Genomic DNA, 12,173 nt, shown 5'->3' on the forward strand with positions numbered 1-12,173 from the left:
TTTCTTTTAATTCAACTTTATTTCCATATTATATTCACAAAACTCTTAAAATACACAGTATGCTTTCTTGCCCAACAACATTTAAGACAAACCCAATTTTTATATTTTACTAATTGGTTGGGTCCTCTGTAACATATTGCCGCTTACAATTGCCCGATATTCATAAAGATTTTTTGTTTATAGTCAGATTAACATCGACTCTACTAGGGGAATTTATAGGACTTTGTCGGCTTCTTTAGTATCAATAGTATTACAATAAAGTAAATTAATTTTAATTATTTATGGTTTTTAATTCATCTAGTAAACTGGCTCTCGTTTTTATAAATGTGAATATTATAACAAAAGCAAACTTAAAAATTTTTCATAACAATCCAATGAATTTTCATTGAAATCGAAATCTGACAACTTTAAATACTAAATAATTAATAGCACTATTTTTTTACTTAGCACACACAATCTGTACACGATATTCCTTTGGGAAATTTAACCTTCGCTTCGATTTATGTTTTAATTTTGCTATGCATGTTCATCGTACTTAGTAAGTTTTATATTCTACGTGATCACATTGAAATTTTTGTTTTAAAAACGCGTTTAGGAGTTATTTTAACTTGTATTATAATATTTAACATATTATTACTAGAAGCTTTAACAATTTCGAAAACTTGCCTAGAACGTTCCCAAATTACAATAAACTTGATTTAATATTTAGCAGAATCCATACAGTTGTACAATACATTAGAAGTATTACTCTAAGTGGCACTCAACAGATTTAATACTAATTAATAGGAAAACAAACGACGCAATAACGAAGGGCCGAGGGACTATGATGTACCCGGAACTCAATATCCTCTTTAATGTAAGGTTTCAAATTTATTATATATACTTCATCACCATCAAATACACCACCAATCTCTACAATGTTCAGAATTTAGGATCTAATTATGTCCACAATATTTTGCAGGCAGTAACTTTTCTTTACATAAGCCTTGAATCAATTTGGCGGTGACTGAATTTCAAAACTATTGCGATCTGCGCCTTATAGTCAGCGAAGAACAAGTATTTATATAGACAGACAGAAACGCATCCAAAGTACACTGCGCAAGAGCAATCTGTATGCTTTATCCCAACTCTCTAGCTCTTTTTATGCCCGAGATCACAGTGTTCAACGGACAGACGGATATTGCTGGATCAACTTGGCTAGTGATCCTGATCAGGAATATGTACACTTTTTAGGGTCGGAAACGTCCTTCTTTTTATGAGTAACGGGTATACATGTTTGAGCTAAGGGCTATACAAATGAAAAAGACACAAAACCCAAATGTCTTCATGAAAATGATCGACAGATAAACAGAGGTACGGATTTTCAAACTTAAAAAGTCTTGACCGACTATAGAGAATTTAAGATTGATGGCAATGATAGATTTATCATGAGAATATTGATAAAACCGTTATAGGTAGAATGATTTTTTGGTTTGTAACCTTTTTTTTTATATATCGGAATTAAAATAATTTTTTCGTGACAAGGATTGCATTTCTCGTACGTAAATTTAACATTGATTATAATTTATCTCTATAATCGGCGATCTCCGGATTTTTCCTTGTTGGTTCTTTGTGTAAAAGGTACCCCAAAGTGTATACAAACTAGACATTTTGGAAAAAACAATGCGACAAAACTTGGTTTTCATTAAAAGGTCTGTGGGACACTTTAATGTCAAATAACACCCACTCTAGCTTTTTATTTTTGGTTTTAGTTAGTCATTAACTTTTTTCCTGTTTTTATAGAGTAACATAATTTAAAACAACCCAAACTTAAAGGCTGTTTGATCGGTAATCCTAATTTTAACTCAATGTAATAGTGGTATTGATGTTCAATAAATAGAACTTCTATGATGACAACTTAAGACCGACTAATAAATACAAAATGTGGATTAAACCTTTGTTTTAGATCTTTTGGTAAAAGTCTCATCACCAAAAAAAATTATTTAGTGGACAGTGTTTTTTTTATACCCTTGCAGTGAAGGAGACGTTCCCGACCCCATAAAGTATAAATATTCTTGATCTTGATCTTCTCACTAGACGAGTCGACCTAGCCATGTCCGTCTGTCCGTTTCTACGCAAACTAGTCTCTCAGTTTTAAAGCTGTCGGGATGAAACCGTCCCAAAAGTCTTGTTTCTATTGCAGGTAAAATAATAAAAAAAAATATATATTTTTTTAGAAATGTAAAAAATTTTAACTTTGTTTTTTTTTGACATATTAACTACTTCTTGAGAATATATTTATTTAAAAATTTCAGAACCTCGAAAAAAATTTTAGAAAATCTGACGACTTTATAATATAGCTGTCATAGAATCGATCGGATAATTATTGTCAAAACAATACAAAGCAATCTTAAAATATCTGTAATTAGTTTTGTCTTATAAAAATCGGAAAGCTCTGTACACACAATGCTCTCATGGGAACGACCTGCAAGGGTATAGAATCTTCGGATTGCCGAAGTTAGCTTCCTTTCTTGTTTTCATTCGTTTTGTACACATTACGTATAAATCAATGTTTTTAGTTGGGAAACATTGATTTATAGTTGATTTTAGCTGAGAAAAATTGATTTAATTCGTGTAAAATTTGTATTGATGCACATAAGAAACTTACGTTGATTTCTGCGGTTTCTGTTTAATTGGTTAGGGCAACGGCAATTGCCGTTTGGTTTGAAAAGGTCAACTTATGTGCGTTAATAGAGCACTAGTTACGTGCCTACTATGCAACAAAAAAGGAACGTTTTACTAACACTAAAGTGAACTGAAATCCGGATCACGCCTGTATAGTATATGTCTTCAATTTGCACTCTTAAACAAAAACCGTTAAATCGATGAATAAAAAAACTCGTTAGAATTTGCGAATTGGGTATGGGTATTTCCTATAATTGTATAAAGGTCATCGGGAAACCGGTCAGAAAACTGTTTTTCTGTACATGTTATAGCATTATATAGACATGGCACGCACGATCTATTTTTAGAAGAGCTCAAATAAATTATTGGATTCTCTCTGCGTGATTTGAAGATTTAATTTTCTCTACTTTAACTCTAACTAATTTATTATTTTATAATAAAAAATTAAATAATACTAACACATATTTCTCTAAATGCTACTAAATAAATATATTTTTGTGTGTCATTCAAGCCTAATCATTCGCATATTTCTGAGCTTAGTTATGTCAGACATTTCAAGCTATACATTTTGTGTTGGTCAACCGACATATATTTATGTATTTTTGATGCCTTCTTTTACGATTGCATAAATCACGGGATGTTTTTTTATTTAAGACTATTTGAGGATGTCGGTAGATTAATTTCGGCAGTAATTGAGTCGGACGATTTTTTCATTTTCTCGCAATAATCATTAAAAATATCTCGAAAACGAATCCAACATTTCTCCGGGATAGTTATCGAAGTTCGAAAGTTATTTTTAACCTTTAAATTTTAAAAATATAAATAGAATATCAAAACATTAAATATGTTCATTAATACTTCGCTTATTCGCATGTAGACTCCACGGTTATTTTGTCCGATATCAAAATAAAAGTTTTTGTTATCCACCTTCATATGCCGCTCTTCAGGCAAATCTCCTTTAAACCTGCTAAAATATTAGTTACAATTAGCATTTATCAATTTGAAATAATTATAGTTAGTGTTACATAAATAGCTTAAGGGCAGAGTGAGTGGAGTAAGGATAGTTAATGAGCAACGGTTGTTTGCGGTTCTTGCGCCTAAACGGGTTGTTTAAGATGCGCGCTATTTTTATGTAGGTACCTTTGAACTTTAGGGGGCAACACTTGAGACTTAGAAGCCACCACCGATCTAGCCATGTCCGTCTGTCCGTCTGTCCGTCCGTTTCTACGCAAACTAGTCCCTAAGTTTTAAAGCTATCGGGCTGAAACTTTTCCAAAAGTCTTATTTCTTTTGTAGGTAGTATGTAAGTCGGAACCAGCCGGATCGGACAACTATATCTTATAGCTCCCATAGGAATAATCGGAAAAAAAGTATTTCTTTAGTGTTTTCTAACGCTTGGAAACAATATTTATACCCGTTACTCGTAGAGTAAAAGGGTATACTAGATTCGTCGGAAAGTATGTAACACGCAGAAGGAAGCGTTTCCGACCCCATAAAGTATAAATATTCTTGATCAGGATCACTAGCCGAGTCGATCTAGCCATGTCCGTCTGTCCGTCAATACCTATCGATTGACCCAAAAAAAGTTTGCCATGCCCACTTAAACGCCCACAAACCGCGAAAACCTGTGACGACCATAATTTTCATGCTAGATAAAAAATTTTAACTGAAATGTATTGGTCTCGTCAATACTTATCGATTGATCAAAAATTTGCCACGCCCACTCTAACGGCCATAACGCTTAAATCTGTATACCGCCGGTAGGTGGCGCATTTTAATCTCGCTTTGCTGCTTGCATATCTCTATTTAGCTGAGTAACGGGTATCTGATAGTCGAGGTACTCGACTATAGCGTTCTTCCTTGTTTTTAATTAGTTCTGAATATCGAATTTATTTTTATCAAAATCGGACGACTATATCATATAGCTGCCATAGGAACGATCGAAAAATTGGTGGAAAATAATATGAAACAAATTATAGCTTCCGTGTTTTTAACATATATCCTCCTACGATTGGAATTAACATTTTTTTATTAGTTCTGAATTTCAAATTTAATTTTATCATATTCGGACGACTATATCATATAGCTGCCATAGAAACGATCGGAAAATTGGTAGAAATATAATGTGAAACAAATTATAGCTTCGGTGTTTTCTGACATATTTTCTTATACTATTGGGAATATCATTTTTTGTATTTTTCAGAATTTCGAATTAAATTTACTAGTTATAACTCCAAGGGTATACAAACTTCGGCTTGCCGAATGTTAACACAACGGAATGCTATTGTTATCATAACAATAAAAATTTTACGATTTTTTGTAAGGGAGTTATAACCGAAAGAAGAGAGTCAGCTTTTGTTCTTATAATATTTATTAGATTATAATTACACTAATGGACGAATGGATAAGATAGGACGAGTCGATACTAGCTCTATAGCTGTATCAGCTAAAAATGGTGTGTTTTTCAATGCCAAAAACTGATCAACTTTGAAGAGCTTTCTGCAAGCAGAAAGGACCCCACTTTCTGTTGCGCTGTAAAACCGCTCAAAATTTGCATTAAGTTTTCAGCATACGAACCAGGAGGCGACGCAATTACACCTGGACATCAGCTGGTGGCCTAGAAGTCGGGAAGAACCCCAGTCTGGGACTTTTCCGCAACAGGTTTGGCGGCCTGGCAGGAGTTAGTTGGTGGTGAGGAATGGAGCAGTCGATAGTGGAGGGTCTTACGCAGACATTACGCAGAAAGGTAAAGTCTAACCCGCAGCTAGCTAGGGAGAGCTAGGGAGAGCTTCTAATCCTTCTAAATAAGGTCTCCGACCTGGGCAGTAATACAGACGTCAGAGAGCAGACCGAGACAATGCGTGCTTTTTGTCTGTACGAGACTTGAAAATGAACGCTGAGATTTGGGCATAAGTGTAGTAACCTGGTAGATATTTTGAGTGAATCAGAAGGAAATCGGTCTGCTGTATGCAGCATGGCCACAATAACTCTCAAAAAACTGCGCACCGCAAAAAGGCTGAGAAATTCCAACAGGATGGAACCCTAGGGAGCCCTAGGTGCCAATCGCCCACTATCAGACAGATATTTTCACATTCTAAAATATTTAAGTGGCTCTGAAGCCAATAGTAGCTTCACAGCTCAGGATCAACATCGTTGGGGGACTCGACACCTTAATCTTGAAGGAAACGGCATAGCCGATAAGATGGCCAGTAGGAAGTCGACACCCCAAAATCCTTCTTGAGGATTAGACGAGAGGAACGCCACATGGGCACGTATAAGCCACTTCTGAAACAACAGATGGACTCTATCAGTACATGCCATTATCGAAGCTGTCATGACCAAGTACACACCCAAGAGATCCCAGTCCCTTTTACAAATAAATATAAATGATATTTGCACCATAATTTGGGTCCGCACGAGTTCCTGCCTCATACGGATTCTTGCACGCATACTGCTGCCGCTGCTGTAACCACGAAGTGCAGGAGGATAGCTTAGATAACCCAAAAAGACGCAATAAGCTCGGAAGCTACACCGAGCCTAACCTACTAAGATTCCTACATCGGTATTTTTGTTATACTTTACCCTCCATCGTTAGCTCCAAACTCTTCTAGCAAATCTGTAAGGGCATCACGAAACTCGATCATGCCCTGAGCTGGTAGAGCGATTTGAGATCTAGGTCCACCTCTTGTAATGGTTTGTGACACCTATAATGGGTTATCGGTAATGTAACATTATGTAATGTAAATATTTTCAAGTTAAATATGTTACCCTTAAAAATCGTCCCCGCGCATTTTCCTTCAAGTCCAAGTAATATCTCCTATAATCTTTTATCATCATCTCGGATTTCAATTTACCATCCTCTGGTAAATTGTCAGTATTTGGGGGGCCTGTATTTTGAACAGCTTTTCATTATTAATTACATCATTTACTCCAAGCAAGGAGAACTTAAATTGTAAATATTATTGATCTACATGCCAAGTCCCAAAATTCAAGCTTTCATAATTTCCACGCCCACTCTAACGCCCACGAACGACCATAACACTAAAAACCGTACAGCGCCAATTTTTTTTTTAATATTTTGTAAAATTTTAAATAAGATTTTTATCTATATTTATATTATTATATTAATCAATATTTTGCAGATTCAATCGAGATTGCGAACCACCAAGCCGCTAGGGACGCTATAGCCGATAGCGAAAATACAGTTGTGTAAAAAGAGCCTAAAAGACTATTCAACCCGCTAAAAAAGACCAAGTAAAATATCAAAAAAAATGTGAGTACCAATAAAATAATACATTTCTTTAAGGAAGAAGTAAAAATTTCGAGAGGGGGAGTATTGTCATTTGCCCCCTTAGAAAAATTTCGCTTCGGCGTTCCTGGCGTTCTCTCGGGTTTTGCTTTCAGTTCTGTTAAATCTGAGAATTAATTAATGGTATTTAGTGTTTATGTTAAAGGATGCACTTTGGGACGTAAAACGTCTAAATATATAGATCGGGAAGAAGTTCAGGACCAGCATAAATACATTCTAAAAAGGTAAAAGATTATTTTTTGAAACTATAAATACCTAGAGAAGCATAGTAATCGCTAAAAGACGACAAATGATCACGAAACTCGGCTGCAGTTGAAAGAGCCAAATAAATTTGGCTTCGTCTGCCATCAGCGCCAATCTGAAATTTATAAAAATGCTTATATACAAATTGCTTAAATTTGTAAGAGTTTATAATGTGGGTCAACATTTTCAAATAGGATGTTGATACTTAAAGTGCATTTAAATTATAATATTTTGAAACCCGATTTTATATCTTTCATGTTGATATTTATTTAAAACAAAGTCTTAAAACAAATTTTTTCGTTTGTTAGGGCTGGTATTGCAGAAGCAAACGACAATTTAATGCACCTTCCAAGAAAATAGTTCTATTCAAAGAGATTTGTCAAAATTGATAATTTTTAATCTAAATTATTATTACTGCATCTGTGTATAAAAGTAGACTAGCTTTACAACGACGTTTTAGTGACACTTCGAATTTTAAAGAATTCTGGGCGATTTTAAACCTCAATAAAAAAAGGTTACGAAACAATAACTTCAATATCGAAATAAAAAACAAAAAGTTTCAAAAGAAAAGTTTACGAGTATAGCACTATATTCGTAGAGTTTCTTGACTCTTCATTCCAATAAGGTATCGGATTAGCGCATAAGTTCGTGCCGAATATATTCATGAAAGATATATATCGATGTTTTACATTAGGGTGCGTCGAGTTGGGTGCTTAATCTGTGCTGGTTATTTTAAACCAGAACTTCGTTCGCCAACATTGCTAAGGACCCAAATGGATCAATCAAGCATATTTTTTTATACCCGTTACTCGTACAGTAAAGAGTATAGTAGATTCGTCGGAAAGTATTTAACAGGTAGAGGGTAGCGTTTCCGACCCCATAAGGTATATAAATTCCTGATCAGGATCACTAGCCTAGTCGATCTAGCTATGTCCATCTGTCCGTATGAACGCTGAGACCTCGGAAACTATAAGAGCTAGAATGTTGGGACTTGGCATACAGATTCTTTGGCTTCCCGCGCAGCGCAAGTTTGTTTCAGCAGGCTGCCACACCCACAAACGACTGTAACACTAAAACCCCCCAAGAGCCCGCATTTTTAATATTTTGTAAAAATTTAACGAGAGTTTGTATTTATTAACAATGCCCATCTACATGCCAAATTATTAAATGCTTGTCTGGTCTATAATACTTAACATCTGAATTTTTATTTTGAATGCTTTTTGAGTGAAGTGAGTAATAAGTTTATCTTAAAAACAACAGAAATAGTAGAGGCTATAGACGACAGACGGGCATGGCCAGATCGACTAGATCGAAGGCTCGTGATCCTCATCAAGATTAAAAAGGTCGAAGAAGCTTTCTTCTACCTGATTCATACTTTTGTCCGAATACAATAAACCCTTTTACTCTACGAGTAACGGGTATAAAAATCTTACCTAGAGTTATGACTTACCTCTGCCACTTTTATAAAACGACCTCTCCGGTTTTGTTTAACATCCAAATAAAATCTTTTAGATTGTATTTGAAGCATTTTGGTAGCCAATTCCTGCTCCACGCCGCTTCCACCTGAATCGACGATGAAAAAATAACTATTAAAAATTCGATACTTAAATCTTTCGATTTTGTACCTTTTACAGAGGATTCGAACTCGTTCCTACTTGAGGAACCCTCAATGTTTGTGACATTATATTCTGAAAAAAAGAGCGTTTTATAAGTTCATTGGGAAACATATCACTTACTTGATCCTGAGATGCCTTCATCTCCGCTCCCCAAATCGGACATCACGACCTATATATACAACTTCGTAGCTTGGTAAATAGTTACGGACCTCTCCTTTCCCTCTTAGCACGTTGTATGTGATCGCCTCTACTCTTGAGACTCAGTCCGTCACCTTCTAGTTAGACATGATACCATTCATTCATTTTAACCGCCGAACAACATTCTCCTGTGGTTAATATATAATATAAACTAGATTAGTTGTCTAGATACAAGTGCGTTCAATCTTCATACGAAGAGTGTGGTCACAATAGACGGTATATTTAATTGTTTATACTTTTTCCTTTTTTTTATACAAAACTTTCATGTATGTTTGACCTTGAAATTCCTACAAATTTGACAATATTTCACTTTAGTACTTCGACTTATATATTATAAATAAATACGCATGTACGAAAAAGTGTAAAGAAATTAAAATTTCTAGAAAAGCGCTGGTGGTGGGACGTGGAAAAGCAGCTACTGCAAGGAAGAGAAAAATCACCTTGCAGTAAATGTGAAAAATCTGTATGACCTCTTCCTGCTCCGAGCAGGCCTTCTAAACTCATTTACTCATGTTACTTGTGTCATATGTTTTTGCAAAACCGGAAGGTTTAGGAAAATATGATATTTTTCTCATGCTTTGCCCATGCTTTGTGTGCGAAACTTATGGCTGTTGGCGGTTGGTAAAACTTATGGTAACAGGGGCCTGTGCCCGAAGAATAGTAAGTTGTGTCTAAGAGTTGTGTGTTTAAGAGATTCGACAAAACTCTGTATCTGTTTTTATAGCGAACCAGTCCCCACAACCGCGAATTAAATATCCTCAATGGATTGTGATTTTTTAAGAACTCGCGTAGTACGTTTAATTTTGCAATGTACATTTAAATAAATTGCGGAAGAAGGAGGAGAAATTATGTTAGCATGTTTTGACTTCTTCATTTCTTGGTAGATCATCACATCGAGAACAGAAGGCTGTATTGTTTTTTTTGCTCTAAAAAAAACATACCTTCTCCTTATTGCAAATCAATTTCAGAGTTAGAGATTAGACGTATTCCTTTTAGTTGTCAGCATCAGTGGATTCTTAAAACGCAAGACGGTAAAATGTAAGTATTTAATAAAAAAAAAAAGAAACGCGCAGCTGGCAAAAAAACATGTTCAAAGGAATGAGGCGCATTGTTTTTCTTTTTTTATTAAATACTTACATTGCGTTTAGGATAATATAATTTGCCGATGCTGACAAAAATACAAGGAATCTTAATCTGTGGCTTGGGTATCTTCAAAAAGTGAAGTGGCTATTTTGCAGAAATATAAAGAGGCCTTTTTTGCTAGTTGCGAAAAAGTGTTAGAGTGTTAGAGAGAGCTCGCTGCAGTTGTCCATAATTATTGGACATGGTTTATATGTGGTAATTATCATTCCGTCAAAGGTAAAAAATAAAACGGCGGCAGTATCTAGACACAAGACAAAGCTTTGCGTGAGTATCTCAGCCAAAAGGCTGATTACATTTTGGCCCATTAGTGATGCAGCCATTTACTAAAATCCAAGAAACAAACAATAGTCTTCCTAATCCCAAATTGATATGTTTCTTACATTGTAGACTGCTTTTTTATGGCAGCGTTGTATTTTTTATTTATTATATATTTATGTTATACTTTATTGTATAATTTTAAAAAATTTTGTTTTTGTTTTGATTATCAATTTTTAACTACATGCCAAAAATATAATTAAGTAAAGTGTACAATCTCGGGAGCAGACGCTTCGCTACTTGAATATCTCTATCTCAGTCGCATTTTCTAAGTGCTTCCAGTAGACTTAGCTGAGTAACGGGTATCTGATAGTCGAGGGCATCGACTACAGCGATCTCTCTTGCTAGAAACCACAAAACTTATTTATATAGTAGTGGTCGTCTTATTTATTTATTTTGGTTTTCACTCTTCCTAACGCGACAAGTACAAGAATACTTATAAATTAGTGCGCTAGTCACAGTCTTATGGGTACATTGCTTGAGTCAATCTGGTTCAGCTTTGAGCATAGAAAATATAAAGACGTTCCTATCGATCAACAACGTCGATACAGCCCATTCCCGTCCACACGTTCCTTAAAGCTGCAATACAAACGATCAAGTCAACTTTTTGTACCCGAAACTTTGATTCCTATTTTCCCAACGACTTCAGATATATTTCCGGCTGGAGAAAATGTAGCATTTTACAGAGCGCAGACATACGTACAATGACGTTTCCTTCAGTGCATTCGAACATGTGACTACAAAGTGAACTCTTTGCCAGAGTAAACAATAGAATAGTAGTTGAAAGTATTTTAGTTCAGTATTTTTTAAGAACATAAATAATTTTGGCTATCATTGTGTGCGTGAGCTTGAAGTGTATCAGCTGTTCACCTCTCGTTTTCTTTAAACTGCTGCGTCTAACAAGGCAAAAAAGGTTCAAGGTTTTTGCATAAATACGGGTAAATGCTATTTTACACACACATACATTTACATTTGTTGAGGTGTATTTATGAACATTCGAAACAACGAAAGGTGTGTATTTGGGATACATATTTATGTGCTTCGTGTGCAAACTTTACTTAAACTTAAAGGCAGAACCCGGGGTCAATATCAGAAGGCAAAGAGTTTATGTAATTAATTAGGGAAATACTCTGTCAAAACGATTAGTGGAACATTCATTGAACAAAGCTTTCCATGTGTACATATTGGACAGCGCAGTGCAGCCCGAAAAATATGATTTTTTTAAAGAGGTTTCCGTGACATCAACTGGGGAGCCTTTTTGCCGTAAACTGACTCGTTATTGCATTTCGGATTATTTTCACTTTTTAAGTTCTGAGTGGAAATAAGAATAAAATACGTACAACTGCGACACACACACACACTGCACCTTACGACTGGCATCGACACTCGCTCATTTTATTTATCCGTCGGATACTACAAAGTCGTGAGACGAGAAAAGAGAACAGGGGATTCTCCCACGAACAGGTTATTTGAAATACCTTAACGCATTGCGGGGAGCCTGGTGCAAGTCCGTGTTCGAATTTGCGTGCGATCACAGCGACAGCGTGGTCACTTGGCGGAAGCGATCTTTTTCTGCAGATTTAATTTAAGCCATAATATTGTTCTGGTTTAGTAAACTACTCGCGGAATGAAGAGTTGACTTAGGTGCACAACCGACATAAACGCGTTAGGGCGTTTCTCACAGT

The 12,173-nt window shown here is 35.5% G+C and overlaps 1 protein-coding gene across 7 annotated transcripts; it reads right to left on the reverse strand.

The window, feature by feature from the left end:
* Pur-alpha (Purine-rich binding protein-alpha) lies at positions 1–12,167 on the reverse strand. Of its 7 annotated transcripts, none has more exons than XM_017088678.4 (9): positions 11,967–12,167; positions 8,953–9,158; positions 8,842–8,904; positions 8,667–8,779; positions 7,229–7,331; positions 6,433–6,566; positions 6,247–6,368; positions 3,523–3,631; positions 1–3,465 (listed from the first exon to the last, which is right to left on the reverse strand). In XM_017088678.4, exons 2-9 carry the CDS (start codon positions 8,993–8,995, stop codon positions 3,310–3,312), a joined length of 843 nt encoding a protein of 280 aa, XP_016944167.1. In that variant the 5' UTR covers positions 8,996–9,158; positions 11,967–12,167; the 3' UTR covers positions 1–3,309. The 7 variants fall into 7 exon arrangements, 6 of the variants coding, with proteins under 6 accessions (XP_016944167.1, XP_016944172.1, XP_016944171.1 ...); XM_017088683.4 differs by lacking the exon at positions 11,967–12,167 and adding an exon at positions 11,829–11,958 and having other exon boundaries at positions 3,523–3,628; positions 6,433–6,551; XM_017088682.4 differs by lacking the exon at positions 11,967–12,167 and adding an exon at positions 11,829–11,958 and having other exon boundaries at positions 6,433–6,551.
* Between the last annotated feature and the right edge of the window lie 6 nt (positions 12,168–12,173).

The sequence above is a fragment of the Drosophila suzukii genome, chromosome 4, assembly GCF_043229965.1.
Source record: "Drosophila suzukii chromosome 4, CBGP_Dsuzu_IsoJpt1.0, whole genome shotgun sequence".
NCBI classification, from domain to species: Eukaryota; Metazoa; Arthropoda; class Insecta; order Diptera; family Drosophilidae; genus Drosophila; species Drosophila suzukii.

Excerpts from the sequence above, each read along its gene's own strand:
- Pur-alpha (XM_017088678.4), bottom strand. The coding sequence starts at position 8,995 with ATGTCCGATTTGGGGAGCGGAGATGAAGGCATCTCAGGATCAA. Across the intron at positions 8,780-8,841 it reads GTTCGAATCCTCTGTAAAAG|GTGGAAGCGGCGTGGAGCAG; the intron begins GTACAAAATCGA and ends TCGTCGATTCAG. Across the intron at positions 3,466-3,522 it reads TCTACATGCGAATAAGCGAA|GTTAAAAATAACTTTCGAAC; the intron begins GTATTAATGAAC and ends TAAAATTTAAAG.